General features: G+C 51.1%; 1 protein-coding gene across 1 annotated transcript in view; it reads right to left on the bottom strand.

Moving 5' to 3' along the window:
• Nucleotides 1–640: 640 nt before the first annotated feature.
• Nucleotides 641–20,344, bottom strand: part of LOC143428285 (uncharacterized) — a 113,425-nt gene continuing 93,721 nt past the window's right edge. The window contains exon 6 of the mRNA XM_076903031.1: nt 641–1,474. Within this exon, the coding sequence (XP_076759146.1) occupies nt 1,187–1,474 (288 nt within the window). The 3' untranslated portion in view covers nt 641–1,186. The remainder of the gene's footprint in view (nt 1,475–20,344) is intronic.

Raw genomic sequence — 20,344 nt, forward strand, 5'->3', positions numbered from 1 at the left:
TCCTCGCCAATTTGACCACGATATCGCGTGAAATCGATGTTGCATCTCTAGCTTCCGGTTTCCGATCCCTTCAACCGAAGTGTGTAATTTCACTAAGCACGGAAACAAGCCGGTCTAATCGCTAATTCCTATCTCAATTAATTTGATTATCGCGCAGCGTCAGCTCCTTTAGTTGCTCATCGCGTGCTTATTCCTAATTTACACGCGGCAGTACGCGAGAGCGTTAACACTCGTTAGTCACCCTTCACTTCCTGCAACGCGAAGAGAACCTGCGAACCTTGCCAGCGATACGGGACTCTCAAGAATCTGACGGAACTACGAGTTACGATCGCTAATTTTTGGGAACTGCACCTCTGCTCGCCTCTTAAGCGCGTTCCGCGTTACTCTCGCTTCAGGCACTGAGTATCGTCTCGAACAATTGATATCTCGCAAACAGAACAAAACGATGAACACGTCGTTGGACACGATAGTGACGATTCGAGCTTAAAAAAGGTAGCTTCCGAGTTCTACTTGGGATCCGTCGAACTTCTCGAACAAGGCATGGTCAAGAACTTTGTAGAAAATATTCCTCTGCTACCTTCCTTCTGGTTTCGAACAAGAATAGAAAAACAAAAACGAAATTTCTACGAGCACGAAGCGAAATGGATCTAAACTCCACTGGACGCTTTAGGACCGTTGGAAACACAAATTAGAAATGTCTAGACATGCCACAAACTCCTTGCCCGTACCTCGAACAGCAACCCTAACCAACTGAAGAAACCAAGTCCAGCGGGTATCTAAGATCAATAATCGTTACCCCTTCCAGTTCAAGCGTCGCCTGTTCCCTCGCACAATCTCAGTCCGCTCCGGAAAACCAGGCGCCTAAGTACAACGCCCCGTCGGAGTAACTTTCCTCCGGGTACTCGGCACACTACTACGCATACATCGAACTCTTTCTCGTTGTTTGAACGTCCTCGAAACCAGCACACATCGAACGACAGGCGGAGCCTCCAGAAACTCCGCAGCGTCCGCGGCCGCGCGCAAACTCGTCGCGCCGTCCGCGTCACTGCTTGATCGGCTTCTTGAAGACCACTTCCGGCTTGCGTATGGGTCGCGATACGCGCCGTTCTATCCTGAGGGCCCTGTTCGGGTCCGCGGAGGGCGCGACCGCGCCCTCCTGGCCCAGTGGAGTCTCCGCCATTGTTTGTCAGTTCCCCGTGCTGCTAGGCCGTCTGCCAGGCAACTGTTGCTGTTGCTGTTGCTGCTGGTGTTGCTGCTGCGACGCGGCAGCCGCGGCCGCGGCCGCGTTCAACGCCGGCAGAGGTGTCTGATGGCAGTGCGCGCAATGCAAACAGACCGTGCAGGCGCCCAGCTTCCGAGCCAGAAGGGCGCGCAGTTTCAAGGCTGGGCCCAGCTTCATCCCCATTGGACCTGTTAGGTGGTCTTCCGAGAGGAGAGGCAGCGCTGCCCCGTCGATACGGTGCTCGCGGAAATTCTGCAAAAGAATGAAACATCGTCGCGTCAGTTCGATAAGGTGAACCACAGCATTCATTCGCAAACAGGATATATTCATGGATTTCAATTAACAGAGCAATTTGCAATTCAAATTCACGCCAGTATCGGCTATCCCGTGCTGTTCTTAAGCTAAGAACCTCTTCCAGTTCCCCAATTAAACCGGCCGCGCCCCGATCCCCGCGGCCATTCACGTTCCTCAAACAATGACACCCACGCGTGGGCACCCACCGCGCGCTCCTCTCTGAATCATCGTTCCAAGCCGTGTTCCTGAAACGCGTCGGGTGACCCCCGACCAGGGCGAAGGTCGCGGCGTTCCGCGCGGAGTATCTCGTCGTGAGCAACAGGCCGCATCCTCGGCGGCACGGAACGCTCATTAAACCTCCGTTCCGCAAAAACCCAGGCGGTTGAGCCGCCCGCTACGGGTGAAGCTACGCGGTGTAACAGAAGGAGGAGGAGGAGGAGGAGGAGGAGGAGGAGGCAACAGGCGGAAGAAAAAGGGAGGATGGAATGGGAAGAAAAAAATTGGCAGGAGGTGGGCGAGGGGGGAGAAAAAAAGGACGGACGTTTCATTCACGGGGGCCAGGATCGTAATTGCGGCGGCAACTGGCGCGCGATTTAGCCCCTTACTCCCTCCCGCCCGGGCAATTGCGCTTGCACGCTCCGCGGGCCGCTCGCGCGCCGTAATACTACGATATCGTTGCTGCGCGCACGGAATACGCTGATCGCTCGCTTATGAATGAAATATTCACCGCTGTAACGCGACCGCGGCACGCAAACCCCGTGGACCGGTCTTCGTCCTCGTCTTCGCGCATTCCGCGGACGTCGGCCAGAGCAACGAGATCGATACTCGAATCGAGGTCGTTCTACGAGTCCTTGAGTTCGCGCCAGACTGGTACCAACCGTTTTCAACTTTATTCTTCGTCCGTTTCTCGCGCGACGCGACCCCTAAACTCTCTGGAGATCGTGAAAAACAAGAAATAACGCAATCCATTCTTAACGGGACTAGAAGAGACTTCAGAGTTTTAATGGAACCATAAAACCCCGTGGAAAAATGTTGCGCTAAGCTGCTTAATTAGTGAAAAATAGCCACGCCGTCCAATTACCGCCATCCCACCCTTTACCTCCCCCGAGCGATAAACTCGAAAACACGTATATACCCTTTATTAGTAAAAACCAAACGAAAACCTTTTTCTCGGCTCGGTTTATGCCGCGGCGGCTCGCGGTACGTGTTAATTAACGCGCAACATCCTACAATTCGAGCCTCGAGACACACTTTAAGACAGCCGAGCGGCAACCGGGAACGAGGCTGAAAAGTTATTCCTCTTCCAGGCCGGCTCGCTGACTAATTACAAGAAAAGGACAAGGAGGAGGAGGATCAACGAACTTGCGCAAATTATCCCGGTGCCCGCTCACGGTTCTCGCTTTACACGCCGTTTACCTCGCGGAGCGCGAACAACTCTCGCGGTTCTGTTGCGCGGCTAATTATCCCGTTTCTCCCTTACGGCTGACACCGCCGCGGCTGCGACGCTCGCCGGTAGAAACCGGCCACGGGGGAAGAAGAAGAAGAAGAAGAAGAAGAAGACACAGAGGGCCCATCTATCACCGCCTGGACACGGCCGACATTGTTTCCAATTTCCGATAGACGACGCGGTTAACGGTAAGCGCGCGTCAGCGCGGCACCAGCCACCAGCGAACAGTTTCTGGAAGAATGGAAGACCAGACGCGCCTACCGTTTTCTGCGCGTAAACGTTAATTAACCGAGAGCCTCGGTCTGGAGGCTGAAAGGAGACGTAACAGGGCCAGGGGAACCGTTATTAGACGGCGGCGAGGAGAGCGAGCTGAATCGCGGGTGATCTAATCTTCGATCTTCTTCAGGTTCTACTTTTTACCGTCCACCGCCATGTAACGCGCGGCTCGGTTTGCAACCACTTGCGACTTCACGCTTTCCATGAAATAATCCCCTGGAAGGACAATTACGGTGTCGCAAGAAAGTTAGATCTTTTTCAGAGATAACCGGGGGAGGGGATTAGATGTGTCTGTAATTAAATGATCGGAGGAATGTATCATTGTGTCGGGAACAGGGTAATGGTTGCGTATTTGGGTCTGAACACGTTATAATTAATTTAATTCTTCGCCTGCGGATACTTCGACGCGATTTGAAAACTCGCGTTATCTTCCTCTGTCGATGGCTAGGAAAGTTAATATTAATAAGCGAGATTATAGACATCGTCCAACTGTGGTACCCGCGAACTCGTTATCAACCCCTGCACGACGTGCTCGGAAATTATAACGCGTAACCCCTCGATGTATTTGCTCTGTTCCACCCGTCCCTTTCGAATCGTGGTCCGCGCGTTAAGCCATCGTAGGAAAATCGCGCGCGATACAAGAAAAAGGCGTTCTTTTATTATATTAAATTGCCGTCCGGAATAGAACGTAGCCACGGGTAAGGCGGGCTTCTGCTCTCGCGATCTCTTAGCTGATTATTATGAATTACCATTCTGAAATCAGGGTATCAATTATGCCTGCGAGCCGTGGCGCCCACAAGTAGCACGAAATTACAGTGCACGATGTCTCCTCGTTGATCGGGCGAGGGGTTTTTGCGCCGCGCAACGCTCGCGTCGGGATTGTCGAGCCGTTGCACGGCGGAGGACCGCGGCGTTCTATTTCATTAAAATGTATTTACTGTAAAATGTTGCTCCCGGAACGGCGGGATTTTTCTCAGCCCCGTTGATGACTATGAATTAAAACGAACGTCCTGATAGCTTTTTGCGGTTCGAGTCGTGTACGAAGGTAGTAGCGAGATTATATGTAGGGTCGGTTTGATCGTTTTGGTTGGTCGCGGGTACGTGGAAATCTTGTTTAGCGTCATCGTTTTCTCGAAATGCAAAGTATCCTTAACGAGGAGAATTTTCTCGCAACGAGGGGGTTGCGTAAAGTCTTTCCTGCGAGAAATGAAGCGAGAACTAACTGGTCGAAGGTTTTTTCATCGATGCAAGCTTGGGAGACGAGAAGGTTGTTGAGGATTCCAGAGATTCAACTTGGAATTCTGGCTAGAGTGGGAAATAAAAATGTTCGAGGTCGAGTTGACGCGAGAGGTCCTCTGAAGGCAGACGTCCCAGAAGGCAGGATATCCACGGGAATCTCATCTCCGCGCATACATCTCATTGTCTTCGACCAGGGATACAGGCAGAAGTTTCGTAATCTCACGAAACCCCAGAGCCAGCCGCGGTATCCGTGCGGCGCAGCTGCAGTTGCAGCGAATATATCATCCTCGTGTTGCACCGCGGGCGACCGCGGCCCTCCAAAGGCCCCAGCCACGAAGACAACCTATATTTTCTCCACCCAGTTCCAAACTCTTAAGGGCAAACGCGATCCCAAACCGGGTCCAGCATCAATTATACCTTCCACAAACACGCTCTTATCTCGCGCCCGCTCCCCAGACACCGCGAAATTCGACCGTCCCGGCTTCGAGCCGGTGTTTTAATGATTTTTCTGCGTTATTGTTTCGCGCGCGCAGATCGTTGCCTTTGATTTTATACCAATTTATTCGCGACGGTGAAGTTTTAATTGGAGGCAATAAGAGAACGTTGCAATACCCTCTCGTATCAATCGCGATCGCTCCGATTACCAGCGAGCAATTGAAAGAGCAAGCGATATCGATTCCAGGATCCTTTTCAAGCCGGGAATCCGCGGAAAGTGTTGGCGTGAACCGTGAAAAGGATCGTGGATCCTCGAAAAGTAACGGCTTGGTTCTTGCCAAGTTCGAATTCCTGACCCCGAAAGATCTCGAAGCCGCGGTTATAACCTCGGAAGAGCATCGGCTCGGAACAGCGTCACGTTAACTGGTCGCGTTGGAGCCAAGGAATCTTTCCTCTCGGTCCATCGGTTTCTCCGCGAGGAAAAACAGCCGCTGGAACTAGCCAGCCTGTTGCAAAATCGAGCCACGGTCTACGGGAACGAATTTATGGAATGTAGCTGGTGAACACTCTCGGTACTGGTCGCGTTTTACAGTTCGTTCTTCCGCTGGATTTGTTCCCACATTTTTCCGATACCTTTACGATCTTAATGCGGCATCCGGGCGTCGCACGAGCGAGACAAGACAGTAAAACGTCGGATTATACATGCAACGATATATGAACTTCCCCTGCAACTTTATTAATCGATCGCGCGACGTAACGCGTATCAACTATGCGCGAAAGAACGAAGAAAAGAACTCGCCGCGAGAATTATGAAGAATCCTCGACGAGGAGGCACCGCGCGTCGTTTCACCGCGAGAAACGTTCAGCTGACACCCCGACACCGATTCCCTTATTTACGACGCGTAAAATACTTCCCTTAATTATTCGACGGTTCTAAATCATCCGACATCAGCTGCGCGGTGTTCTTCGAGGTAGGTCCGTAATAAAAGTCGCGTCTGTGACATCGGGGTGCCTCGTCACTACAGCTGTTGTGCAACGACAATGACGAGTTAATGAGAGGAACGTTTTACGATATATGAAAAATTCCACGCTGGTTGAGCCGGTGACAAGTGACAAGTTGGCCCCAACTAAGCGATCGAGCCGGCGGATTATCCGGCGGGGATTTAATATTCCGTATAATTGAATAGAAATGACCGAGTTCGTCGGGTGTTAATAAAAATTTTATCGACCCGTTACACGCCGATCATCCTCGATAATAAAAATTCCTGTCGCTGTAATACGATCGAGGAATTTTCGACTTTCGGATTTATCTCGCGTTTAAGGTAGAAAGAAAACGCTAACGGGCGAAATAAATCGTCGCGAACAGTAACATTCGACGCGCTAGTTTATAAAAGCTGTCATTTCCCGCGAGATTTACGAAACGTGCCGACTTTCTGTACGCGCGTCATTGCTGTACATGTAGTTGGCAATTTTCCTGCGGTTGACACTTTACGAACCAATCCGGGCACGTCCAAGGAAATTTTCACGGCGTTCGCGTCCAGGAATAGAACGGTGTGTTCGACACAAAGAATAAAGTAGGGAGGACACGGATCTGGGACGCGCGAGGCGAAAAACGTCGCGACCGTTGTTATAACTTTTGTTAACGCTATTGCATCCAGCTGCTGCATTCACCTCGAAGCTGTTACGCGCTCGCGGTGCCGCCTTATACGGCGTTGCAGTATGCAAAACACGACGCGGAATGAACTAGGATGAACCGATGCCCAGAATTTACGTTTATGACTCCCTGTCAGGTAGTACACTACTGTGCATACAGCGGACTCACTTTGTAAAAACGGATAGTACTGTTCGTGGCTTAATTCTTCCAAGCGCATCGCTCCCTTCCCAGGGATTACTGTTCTCGCCACCGTGGAAGTTTACAGCCGAACATCACAATTCTTGTACGAAACGTACGTCATCCAATTGTTGCGAGCCTCGTTTCGTCGCAAAATTTCATTCTCAGTAGTGCAATTGTACGATTGATACCACGCGCCCAAGCATCGAGAGGAAGAAAAATATTTCGTGCTGCCAAGTTGATCACCGTTCACGATAAAATAGTTCCAGCCGGAATACTTAGCCGACAATTTGTCAGCGTTATCTCTGCGCATAATTCGACGTACGTTTCAGAGCCTTGCGTCGAAGATTCCGTGCATGCAGAGAAACCGTAAATTCGCGCGGAATTCCTTTATGTAACGATGTTCCATGCTAGGTTCGACCGACGCCCGGAATTTGTGTCGAACAGGTATCTGAAATTCCGGTCACCTTCCACCTTTCCTTAATCGCGACCTTTATCTCCGCCTCGTAGTAGGAGAAACTTCGCGCTTATCGATCTTTTGTTAACATCCTCTGTTTAATTTTCATAAAACCTTACTGTCCCCAGTTTTCCAATCAATTTTTGCGAATAAAATCACGAAACGTCAAAGACATTTCCTATCCCCTCTATCGTCCCGCTATATTCAACCCTGTCTTCCTTATTCCACCCAAAATCTACGATTCCTGACGAAGCGACAGACACGTATAAGACGCTGTCCGTTCGCAGTGCTCTTTGGAAACTCCGTAGAGCGAATCGAGCGAGAAATTCCAGCGGACGGCCTACGGTAAACCCGATCGGTGGCTACGCCACTGTGCGCCAGGGAACAAGAACCGGTGACCTGCCACGCCCTGTCGAGGTCGTCGCGCGCCTCTCTCGCCGGCGACGACCGGCGTACAGACGTCGACCGCGGCGAGCACACCGACGACCGCTGCCCACCGGCCTAACCAGATCAACATCGCCCCACTGCTTCCCGCTACGCTCTATCTCCCGCTGTGCTTCCGTCTTCTCCTTTCCCCTCTCTTTCTTTACCCCTCTTTCGCGCCGTTTCCTCCCTTTCGCTCCGCCGTTGCTCGCTCCGCGACCCCGAGGAATGCTTTCATCTCGTTCCTGCACGCGTCGCTTTTTACCGCCTTTTCCTCCTCCTCCTCCTCCTCCTCCTGCCATCGTCCTTTTTCATTCTACTTTCTTCCCACCGGACGGTACGCACGAAAGTTACGCTCCGCGCCCCGCGTATTCGCGGGATCTATTATGCATTTTTTCCGAGTCACTTTTGTTTTTCGGACACCCGGAGATAAATCGCCGTTCTAATATTAATGATATCGCCGGAGTAACAGTTGGTTACCAGGTGTTTTTCTCCGATTGCGCTCCTCTCGACGATGGCGCGCGCACGTTTAAAACCGACGTACGGTGTTCGCGCGCACCTCCTTTTGCTCGTTTCCAGTTTCTGGATGATTGAACAGTTCGATACTTTTGATTCCGTCCGCAATTTCGTTTTCTTCTCGTTCGACTCGTTACCGCGGGACAAGAACCTCGACTTTTTCCGTCCAGCCGCGACCTTGTTCAAGCTCCACGCTTCTATTTCTATCGTTTTTTTTTTTTCGCGGCCCGACTATTTGCTTTCCTCCGGCTCTCGCGTTGTTCTTTTTCTACTTTCGCCTCTCACCGGTGGAACCCATTTCCTTCTTCGCCCGTTTCTTTTCCTGCCCCGCTCGACTCATTAAACAAACTGTCATAACATTTTTCCGGCCGGCTCGCGTTCCCCGTTTCACTCGGCGCCCAGCGCTCTCTCTCATCCGCCGTTACGCTTTTTGTTTCCATTTCGCATCGATTACAATCGCCGGCTTAAAATATTCCACGGCGAGCCGCGGCGGGCATAACTTTTACTACGAGATTCTTTCGCCTTGCTCGCAGGAAGTCGTGGAGGGCTCATACTCCAAGTTCCTCGAGTGCCTCTCTTCCCCGCGGAATTGCGGTTACCAAGAAAAGATACAAGGATCGGGAGGTCAATCGGCTGACTCGCGACATCGCGCGATAGTATCGTTTCCTCCTTCGCTCCTTTCTTATCTGGCTGAATAAATTTACATTTTACAAATCAACGGCGTCCGTAATACCGTCTGCTGATTCGATTGGGATCGAGCGGAAAAGAAAATTGCGTAGAAGATACGAATTGTAACCTCGAATTGAACCAGCTAACGGAAAGCGCGAGACTGTTTTCTCTTTTTTCCTTAATCGAGAGTCCGCTTCTGTACCAGCTCGTACAGTAATCGTACCCATCGTTCGCGCGTTAATTAAGCGTCCTTCTCGATCTCTTCGTTCGTCCACGAAACGCAATCAGCCACGCAACCACGCCCTATTGCGCGGCCGTGAGCCTCTATTTTCCGCGCGCGAACTTCACCCCGTCCCGCGTCGGGGTTCGTTAAAACGTTGTTATCTCTCTGTTCACGGTGCGCGCGGGCCGCTGTTTCGCGTTATTTTTCAGTCCTGTTTTAATTACTATTTCGCTGCTGCGCTGCGAAACGATATCAAGAGTAATTAGAGCCGGATGGCTCGGGTTAACCGCGAGTCGAGTTCGTTCGAGATACCGAGTTATTTAGATAGTCCGCGAGCTGTATGTAATCGTATCGTGTCGAGGGAAGTCGTATACGAGACAGAGAGGAAATCGTGTTCCACGGGACGGGGGAACCTGCTGTGGGTAAATGAACGTGGGACTGTTCGCGATAAAACTTGGGCCGCGATTTGAACGATGGCGCGCGTTAAGGCTTCATTTTGGGGGATTCTGGGGACGCGAGGAATCGCGTCAACGGTTGCGTTTCGAGGAAGAAGAGTATACTCGAGCTGTTGATGGGATGATTAATCTCAATCTTTCCCTCGCAACACCTGCGCGACGAATCTCAGGAGGAACGAAATCATTGGAAAAAAAAACCTACCCCTAACCGCCTCCGGCGCGATCAACTGTCCATTCGGTCCCGTCGAGCAAACACGACACCGTCCACCGTTTCATTTCCATTCGCAATGTCGCGAGCGTACAACGAGGAAATCGTCGTGTAACGAGCCTCTAAATTCCCATTAAACGAGGCCAGCGAGAAAAAGGCCCAGCGGGCGAAAAAGGCCCCGCGACTACGAGCGTACCCGCGGACAACGCTCGTGTCGTCGTGTAATTGAGAGACATTCGGAGTGCATTAGCGGTGCCGGCCGGGGGGGCAGGCAGGCGTATTAATTGCTCATCAACAGTAATGAAGGGTTTGTAAGCCGATATTAGCATAACTAACAGGTTTCCCGGTAATGAAGCCACGCTCGCGGTCACGATGCCACCGGTCACTTTATGTCCCACTGGACCCGCTGAGATGGCAAACAGAAGCCCGGCCGGATCTTTTATTGCGAGAAGGACAATCTTAGATACGTCCGCCTCCTCGTGAATTCTATGAGTTAATTTCAGGCGTCCGCGTTTTATTACACCAGTCCCCGGCTACTATTCATCCCGCTCTATTATTTTAAACATCGTTACTTTTATTTGCACATTTGCATCGAACGGCTGACGCGGCGTCCAACTTTTTGCGATTCGTAAATAAATCGAAACACACGACTGCGCTTTCGAATAAAGTCAAACGAATTAAATGAATTATAATAAGATTATTTGCACGCAGGCGCGAGACTTTGAATGCAGCCAACAAGTATCTGCTTTATTAGAGCCCGGCTGTTGAACACGGATTCATTATCGAATAGTAAATCTACCCCACCGGTTGTCAAAGTGTTAACAAGAAACAAGAAATCCACTCAACGAGAGCCCTAAAAACGGGAAAAAAAGAAGGAAACGGAACCAACACCACTACTGAAGATGTCCAACGATATTTATCGGTCTCCTTAAAACTGCCAGCGCGCCAGCCTCGAAGAAGATCGTAACGGCTCGCTTATCTGCCCGGCAGAGCAAAAAGGGATCGCGTTTAGAATTTAAATTGCCACCGATCCGGCGGGTTATCAGCGGCTGAGCCTCGAACGATCGGCTCCGGGCGGCGCCACGACGCCATTACGGTCCACCGCGAAGGAAACTGGCGCGGTCCACGGGGCAGAGATTTCGAGGATCGAACCGCAGGCTTATCCGGGGCCGCTTATTTCGAGAAATCGATAAGGCCACGTGAACGGCGTAAATTGTCGGTAGCCACCGTCGTTCCCCACCGCTGGCTCGGTGGAAACAATCGGAGAAAGTATCGAAGGGGAGGGTTCAGGGAAAAATGCGCGAAAGGTCGCGTCGATAAGGAGATCGAGATAGCCGCGACAAAGACTCGTATCTCGAGCGGCGGTAGTACCCGTGCATAAAGACTCGTTTAGATTAGCCAAGTTACCCGACGCGTCGAGTCACTTCAATTTAAGTTAGCCGCGATCGCTTTATGCCAATCTGAAATTTATTGCCGTTTTGCTTGACTCGCTTGGAACGTCCCCTCAAATTTCAACGATTTTTCCCATTAATCGAGTTACTCGACGCCAAGCTTTATTTACGGAACCAGGGACTACTCTGGCGATACTGCGACGGCGGCACTACGAATCTGAGGTCCCTCGGGCGCTAGATCTCATCGATTCGCGAAATGGTCACGGGACGTAGGAAAGTAGAATTTGCGAGCGGCACGAATCGGGCCGATTTATCGGCGCCAGTTTATCGCGAGCTGCACTTTAATAACGAGTTATTGCTGAGGACCACGCCGCGAAAGAGACAGGCATTTATCAGGGGTTTAGCCGATAATAGAATGCGCCGGCTCGTGCGCAATACGCGGGGGCGGCAATTTGTAACAATGCCGTATAATACAGTGCAACCACCCACGCGTCGCGTTCCTCGCGCCTCCCTCTTTTTGCGCGCGTACGGGGTGGAATCAGAACTATGGTATTCGACGCTGGAACCTGGACAGTTTGGCGGACGATGAACAGCGCTCGTCGGATTTTGCGGCCAACAATACGCAATTGCGAAATCGCAAAATTCTGATGCCCACATCTCGTTTCGCGTCCTAGTGATTAATTAGTAACGAGAGCCTCTCCAGCGACTACCACGAAGTGTTTCCTTGCGTCAGCCCACGGAAAGAATTCATTAATCTTGATCAGTGAATAAATAAATAAACGTTGAAGAAGAAACCGTTTCGATTCGAGGAACGATCCATAGCGTTTATCAAATTCCTCCGGGACGTTGAACATATTAGTGCTTGTCGAATCGGCGAATCATTAATCCATGATTGATGAAGCAACCGTGGCTCACAATAGACACACCGAACGAAAAGCAGATCTGAAATCTGCTCAAGTTCGTCACATCACGAAACTGAACATTATCTGCCGGTGAAAATCAGCCGATCGATGATATATCGGTACCGTGTTCTTCAGCCACTACTTAATTCTTTTTTTTAACTCGCGCAACATCTGTTTGACAAGTTTTTTCTTTTTTTGCTCCGTTTCGAGGATTTATCAGATAGTCTTTGTCGCTTGTACAACACACTTTTTTAGCCAGTGTCCAAACGTGTACTCATTTTTCACAGGAAAGGTAAATCGCTGTAGATCGCACGATAAATATTCATACACTCTCGATATGGTACCCTACGCGGTAGGCGAATAGCTTCGCGTTTCAAGTTTTGCAGCTATTTCATGCCTCTAGTAACCAGACACTTGTCGTCGGGTTGTTGTCGAGTGTCTCGCCGAAATGAATCATTAAGTGGCGATTCGTTAGCTCCTTCGGAAAACGAAACTGTCGAGAGTGTGTTTGAAGAAGTGTTTTACTATTTTTCCGCAATTAAACATTCTAATGAGCAACGGTTAACATTTTTTCTGCCGAAGCTTCTGTTAGCCGTGTCGATTATCTCCCAGCACGCGAAGTGTTAATCGTGTTTAAACGACGTGCTTCTCGGTAAGTCGCGCGAAAATCAATTTGCAAAGGAAATAGCGGAACACAGTGGTGTCGCAGAGCAAACACAGTGCACGGGGAACGAGTCGCGAGGCTGCTTTTCCTTTCACAGCGGTAGCCACGCTCAGCGCGGTGAAAATTCCGATCGAATTGATTTCCCCGACTTCAGCCGGGGGCTATCATCTCCGTGGATCTACGAGCAGCTGTTTTTCGTCGCCAAGCGTGTGTACGAACGGGCTCGTACGTAGCCAGCCGACCCTGAACTTTCTAAGCTAATTTAAATTCTCGTACGGTGCTCTTAGGTGCGTTCAGACCTTTGGTCCCGACCTCGACCGCCTTACTTCCGGTGAAAACTGTTCACCTCCGGTCAACTACGCTACTGGGAGACGCTGACAACCGTCCCCCCCGAACCCCCTCGCGATCGAGGGTGTTCCGTCTTCTTCGACGCACGATCACATAGATAACCCAAATTTTTACCTCGATATTCCCTTAAAACGAAATTTACGTTTATTTAGCGGTATCTACGATAATTTTATTCAGCCGTGGGTACTTTCCTGTAATATTTCAAACGGCTAAAAATAAAATCGTGGCGGACAGTTTGAAAAACAGTTTGGACTCACGGCTGGTAACTTTAACTTCCACGCGTTCATATTTTTCATTCGACGGGGTGAGAGATCGAGCAGGCAGATTTATGCCCGGTTTGGAGACAAATTAACGGTTTGACGTCTTATTCCCGAGCCAGGTGATTCCCATCCGCGCATATTTTACCCTGACCCGCGAAATTCACCAAGAATCGACGAGTTTTCGAAGTCGACGCCGCACAGAGACGCAGCGCGATCCTATCGACACCGTTGTACAGTTAAAACGGTATAATGGATGAAATGCAAATTATCCGTGTGATTTATTGGCGGGGAATTCGTGCCCGGTCGAGGATGAAAATAGAAGTACAAAGACTCCGGATAATTATCGTTCCGCGGAACATGTGTTTAAACGTCTGTTATCATAGAAATCGTAAAATAGTAGTATCCGACGCGGATTCCAACCGCGCGCGGGGAGGTAAAACCATAAACGCTGGCTGAATCGAGGGAAAAATAAAACGGCGAGGAAAGGCGCTCGTCGAATTTTCAGCGCAGTCGTCGACGTCACCCGCGTCGTATCTCCGAAAATGGTCTAGAGCCATAAACAAACGCGAGGCATCTGAAAAAAAATCCCCCCGTCATCCCTCGGATCGTCCACCCACACGCTTCCAGCCGCGCCACACGAACCGTAAAAACGTCCGAGGCAGAAAGCGCATCGACCTCAACCGCCGGCCTCACCTCTAACCTCCCGGGGCTGGCTCGTTGCAGCGGCAACACTCGAAAGAGCATAGCAGGGTGATCAAACGGGGAAAGTGGTCGCCCCGGGAGTAGAGGCTTGCCTGTTCGAGGCGGTCTCTTCGAAAGGCAACCTTGCAATGACCTCAGCTGAACCCAGGCGCTCGCGCAGCCACTCTCGGTTGGCCACAGCGAACGAGCGACAGAAAGACGACCGGCAGATAGAGAGAGAGAGGAAGGAACAGAGGGACTATATTATACAGCCATAACCGTGGCTCTCGCGCGCGCCTACACTACCGTTTATAATTGTCCGAACGATTTCGAAAATCGACGGCCACCGGTCGATGGACGCTCGACGATCTCGATTCGGGACACGCGCGATCGCAGACGAGATCCCTCGACCGGACGTCCATTTTTTGAAAAATGACGGAAACAAGAATGCGTTCAGAGATTCGATGTAATCCATTGCGCGGAATGGATTTACGCGGTTGGTACTCGAGATGCCAATGAAACGAAAGCATGAAATGCAAAATCGACTAAATATGACCGAGTACCGTGTGGAGAGGAGTGCGCGCAACCGAGGGGTAGAGCCGCGCACCTATGGCCACCGGCGGGCCTCCGTGCGGTCGTCGGTTTATCTGCAGGAAATCTACTCTTGTAGGCATGCCAGCGGATCTGGGCGGTGGTGGGCGCGCGGTGGAGTGCACCACGACGGCCTAGTGTCCACCGTTGGAACCGCGGCCGCAACAGACGCCACCACTACTGGCATCCGCGGCGCGGAGAACCGAATGGCAGCGCCGCGGATAGAGTAGAACAGCGTGCTACCAGCAGGGGATCGCGGACCCCGATACAAGATACTGCCACGTGTTACACGCTGTTCGCCACCAGAAGAAACGTTCGACGCTGTCCTTTCCTCCCCATCCCCCTCGCCATCCCCCATCGGCCCCTAACTCATCCCCTGGCCGGGGTCGTAATGCTCTTTCGGTGGTAGCCCGGATGTCGAGAGCCTGGTGCCGGTTGACCACCTCGAACAATGCGCTCCGCGCGTCTTCCGGGTGTTTGAATAATGGCCGCAACGTGAACGGGACACGCTGCGATCGCGCGTGTTATAGGGATTCCGGGGTTGGGTTCGGTTACGTTGCTTTTGGTCGCTGGTACTCGTTTCGTACCCCGTCACGTTCTTCCGACAGGAACATATTTTCGTTCAGTTAATTGTGGAAGCTTGCCAGGCTACTTTGACGATGTTCTAACGAACGAAGTACCCTTATTCTCGACAACCACCTGTCTGGCGAAACCTTTCACGAACGACCCATCCGGCTTGGAAAGAGCAAAGTTTGCAACCGTGAGCAACCCTGCCCTAGGCCAATTCGTTCGCGTTCCGGGTTATCTCGAGCAACTTATCCGGGCAATAATCGCGTTTCTTGCGCTCTAGCGATTCAACGGCGGTTATCGTTGTACGATCGGTATACATGGCGCATGTACGCGGGCGCACAAACGCCTTCCAGATGCCGTTTCAGATTATGCAAATGAACAACCAAGACGCACTGCCACGCGATGGCTTCGAGAACGGGGAGAAAAAACGCGCGGTGGACCAATGGAATTGAAACGTTCCGCGGAAAAGGACACCTCGCGGCGACAGCCAGCCCCTTCTTTATCGGCGCGGCTCGCGGATTCACAGATAAATGAGGGGTTCCACGGTAATCTGTATCTACCAATTAGGTGGCTCGCGCGCGTTGCCTGCACGTAAATTAAATCGACGATACTGCTGTCATCCAGGTACGATTATTAATCTGCTTAGTCGCGGACGCGGTCTTAACGCGCCGGAGGATCGAGAGGAAGTACCGTTTACGCGTAGATACGGACAGACGTACGCTCCGCGAGAATTTGTGGGTCTTCGGTACGGGCTGGTGCATGGAAACCTTTACCATCGCTTCGCATTTCCATCCGACTTACCATCGCTTCTCTGAACTCCATTAGAATCGGCTTGTTTAACATACGAAAGCGTTTCTCAACACTCGGCCATTCCCATTACGTTTTACAATTGTTATCATCGAGCGCCCGCGGGGATCAGCGAACGTTCCTTTCCAATGTCTAAAACTTACGCAGCCAATATCGAGTGTACGCGTCGTTTCCCATAAGGCCAGACGGAGACGACGAAGAAGTTCACGAGGAGGCCCGGGAGCGGAACGCAAAAGCTGGGTTACATCGATCACGTCCTTTTGCAGAGAGTGACATTTAATACCGTGGGTGGCGGGCGCCACGCCAAGAGAAATGTCATGGGGCATACGCGAACGCCGGCAGCGGTGCACCAAGAAAAATCGCGGACAGTGACATAAATTTGTCAGCCACCGCGGTTCTAACCAGACAGAATGATACATTCGGCACATTTATCATTTCGCATCGTTTTCTGTCCAATTTCATTTCCCTTGTTCGCTCGGTAATGGCTACATTGATTAAGCCTTCGCGACATTGTGCTACACATCGAGGGTAATAAATTAATAGAATTTATTAGGGCCCGTGATACAGCCGAACCGATGATAAGAGAATTAAACGGTGGCTTGTTCGCTGCGATTATTATCCGGCTAACTTCGTCGACGGATGCGAGCACGGTTTCTCAAAATCGTTTCGGATTTTCCGATCTACGCGACCAGACACCGCGCCCAACATGGCCGCAGCTTTACTGTCGCTCGATTCTGACAGACCGTTCCCAGCTGGCCTCCAATTAGATTTAATAATTTAATGACGCATTCCCGATGTAGGAATCCGCACTTTTACGGCATCGTAATTTACGGTGGCTCGCAGCCGAATGGAAAGCCCGTCCGATCGGCGATTACCGCGGGACCGAGCCAACTTTTAATTGCAATCAACGATGAATAGGGAAGAGGTGTTTACCTAACGAGACCTCGCCGGCAAGTGGAACAACGGCGTTCTGGTTTAACGATTTTTCGTACGCGACGGCCAACTGCAAACGATCTCGTTACTCGTCGCGAGAGCACGCGTATTCGCCGCGCGCAGCCCGCGCGATGGCATAAACGACTTTTACGATCGTGAAATTTATATTGCCGGCCGGAATGAAATTTTACGAGTTCTCGCCGTGTGTGTCTTACAAATTGCTTTCCCTTCTGGCTAATAGCCATTGGTCACTCGTCACGATTCCGATTTCCATGCTGTTCCCGCTTGTCGCTAATTAACCGAGACAGCTCGCTCGTCGCGCTCCTAGCGGGACTAACCAGGATGGTTGACGATATCAAATCGACCGTGGAAATTCGGCGAACGTCTAACGATTCGAAGCTTTAATCCGAGCTGGTGGTTCGTGCGTCCCGGGCGTATCGATTTTACACGAATTCACGTGTAGAGGATGCTGTGGAAACGGCACAGCTGCACGGTTGCACAGGGGGATGACGTAACGGCCCGCTCCCACATACGTTCATACATCACGCGAGTCCCGCGAGAAATGAATATATAAAGCTGCCTTTCGAATGCGCCGCGCGCACGGGCCATGCGAACCTAGCCAGCCAGAGTGAGATATTAACTGTCCGATCGGTTCACGCTAGATCGGGCCTGCTCGCCGCTGCGTTTCAATGGACGCGGGCCTCGTCGCCGACGGAACAACGCCGCTCTGGATTTCGCTCTAGTCGCTGGCTTCGAAATTGGCAATTTCACGGAGACGCGAGAAATACGAGCGACGGATAGATCGTACCGTATCGAATGATTAAGTGCGGCAACTAGGACGTTAACTGCGTTGGAACGAGCAGGATTTTGGATCGTTGCGCGGTTTTCGGCCGACGCGATGTTACTTATCGACGTTACATAATTTCGCTTGCCACGGGATTACTATTGAGAAATGAAACTGGCATTTCTGAGAAAATTAGTTACCAGTTGGGTACACGTTGTGAGAAAATTTTAATGGAAACGTGACATTAGAGTCTCTCCTTTCTCTTAATGTAATAAGGTGAATCATCTTCAATTAGCACTCGAGAAATTGTGAACTTCAGCTGTAAGTGGAGGTCGTGAAAAACGTGCGGCGAACGCGCGTACCGTCGGTGCGAAATGTCGTCGATAGCGAGGAAATTCGAACGGTCGAGTCGGCCCCAGAGGCGCGAGAGATCGTTCGCGTATCCCCCGAAAGAACGCACGAACTCGCGTCGATTTCTCCTTCGTCGCCCCGATGCGGTACAGACTTTACCGTATTAAGAGAGAAATATATGGTAAAAGGTGTCTGTGGAACAAGGTGACAGCGACGCGTCAGCCTCCTCGAGAAGCTACAAGCAATATCAGCCAGCTCGTACAGCACCGCTAATGAGACAGCTGCCCTTTTCGCGATCGAATCGGCCATTTCGCGAGTAATAAAGCCTACGCTGTGTCCCGCGCGTTAACCGTGGCTGCGTCATAAGATGAGTATGACACGTCGAGGGGAGGCCGGCTGGTTAATGACATTGTAAATTATCCTCGCGACGAGGACAGTGCAAAAACCGCAATTATCAGGATCGAGCGATAATCGTGGGGAATACGCCAGCTGCTGCTCCTCCGTCAACTTTGCAAAGAATTTATCGTATGGTGAATAAATTCGTTACCAAATTATGTCATATTTCGTTGCGCGAAACTTTTTATTCGTATCGAACGCCGAAAAGTTTTTCTTTTCGAACAATTCCACGTCGGAATCGTGCACTTTTACGCCCGGCGCGGAGATCTACGACCATATAACGTTCCAGGGTCGGTGGAACACGCAGTTTAAACGAAAATGGCCACTTTCCGAGGGAGCTGTCTCGGTTTATGGCGCATTCCTCCAACACGAAACGCAGAGGAGGATCGTTCTTTCGCGTTGTTCCGCCGCGAACCCGATGGTTCCGCGTCTATTCCGCGCCTTTCTCATAGATCTAATCCGTACGCGAGAAGGTTACGAGGGAACACGGTGGAAAAGTTTTCCTACGCACGGCGCAGGGAAAGAGAGAGGCCGCGCGTAATTCAGCAGCTAGCGCTCGGGGAAAAAAAACTACGGTCAAAGTAATTGGCCGTTTTAACGGTGTTATTATTGCCTAGCGCACCTTGCGCGCGGTTTGCATGCGTCTACGATTTCAGCGAATTATAGCTGCAGCCGTGCGATCTATCTCTGCCATTTATCTCTCTGTTCGAGGCACCAGAAGATCGACCGTTCAGATGCTCGGGTGCCGATTTCGGACGATTGTAATTAAAGGATCGACCGTTTTATTATTATCAAACACGCCACGTTCGATCGCTCTTCGTAATTAATCATAAATGTATGATACAATCATCGTCAAGTTATCGAAAGTTCGATAATCAATTACCTTTCGACGCTTACCACACACGACTATGCATTTCCACTGTCGAAAAGCTACGCGTGAACATTTTTTCTCAAGCAAAATGTACACGTCTGCGTCGAACGCATCGCCAAATTTCCGATACATTTTGCGATTCAATTTTTACCGAAATTAAATCATTAAACTCCCTAACAGGCGAGAACCAGAAACGACCGAGAGGCGGAAACGGCTCCCTGTCTGACGCGCCGCGTCACATTCTACTTACGCCCGGCCGTAAAGCCGCGGGCCGCTAATCCGTGTGCTCAGCTTACAAATTTTATTCGTCCGACCCCCATAAACCCGCGGCGCTGTCCATATACTTTCGACGAACAAGCCAGCGTGCATCCATTAAAAGGATCCACGTAGGATGAAAGAATCGCGTACAAATGTACCTCGAACGGAACAGGCCCCGAGGGGCGGCGGGGCTCGCGGAGGGAGCGCGCGTCGATGAACGTCGAAAGCGAGAGCAGGAACACGGCGAGGGAAAGCTGGCATCGGAAAGAGAAGGAACGAATACGTGGTGGAAGGGATCGAGCAAGGGTCGAAGGTTCACCGATCGTTCGTGTTATGATAGGCCGCGGGCCCAATAAAAGCACTCCCCACTGAACGGAGAGGGAATCACCGAGGAGATATATTATACGCAAGCCAGAAAGAGAGACAGAGACGGAGAGGAAGGAGAAACGGAGACATAGACGGACTTACACGCGGAATTAGAAGAGGAGAGAGAAAGCCAGAGTGAGGGAGGAGAGAGCGAGATGAAGCGGGCAGAGAAATGAATGATAGGTGTACAGAGACGAAAAGGAGGAAGTGTAGGAACGAGTAGGGTGGGAGGGGTGGAGGTTGGGTGTAACGATCGAGTCGGATAGGGTAGAGAAAGAGGTGGATACACGTGTATCGAGGGTAAGATCGAGAGGGATGCCACCGCGGAGATAAATAGAGAGGAACAGGGACGGAGGCAGGGAGGGTAAAAAAGTCAATCGGACCCCTCCATTACTATACGTTATTGGCCGGCTTCGGGACGGTCAGTGTTTGCCATAACTCCAGATAAATAAACCCCAGGGGCAGATAAATCTGCG

Source organism: Xylocopa sonorina, chromosome 1 (assembly GCF_050948175.1).
Source record: "Xylocopa sonorina isolate GNS202 chromosome 1, iyXylSono1_principal, whole genome shotgun sequence".
Classification (NCBI taxonomy): domain Eukaryota; kingdom Metazoa; phylum Arthropoda; class Insecta; order Hymenoptera; family Apidae; genus Xylocopa; species Xylocopa sonorina.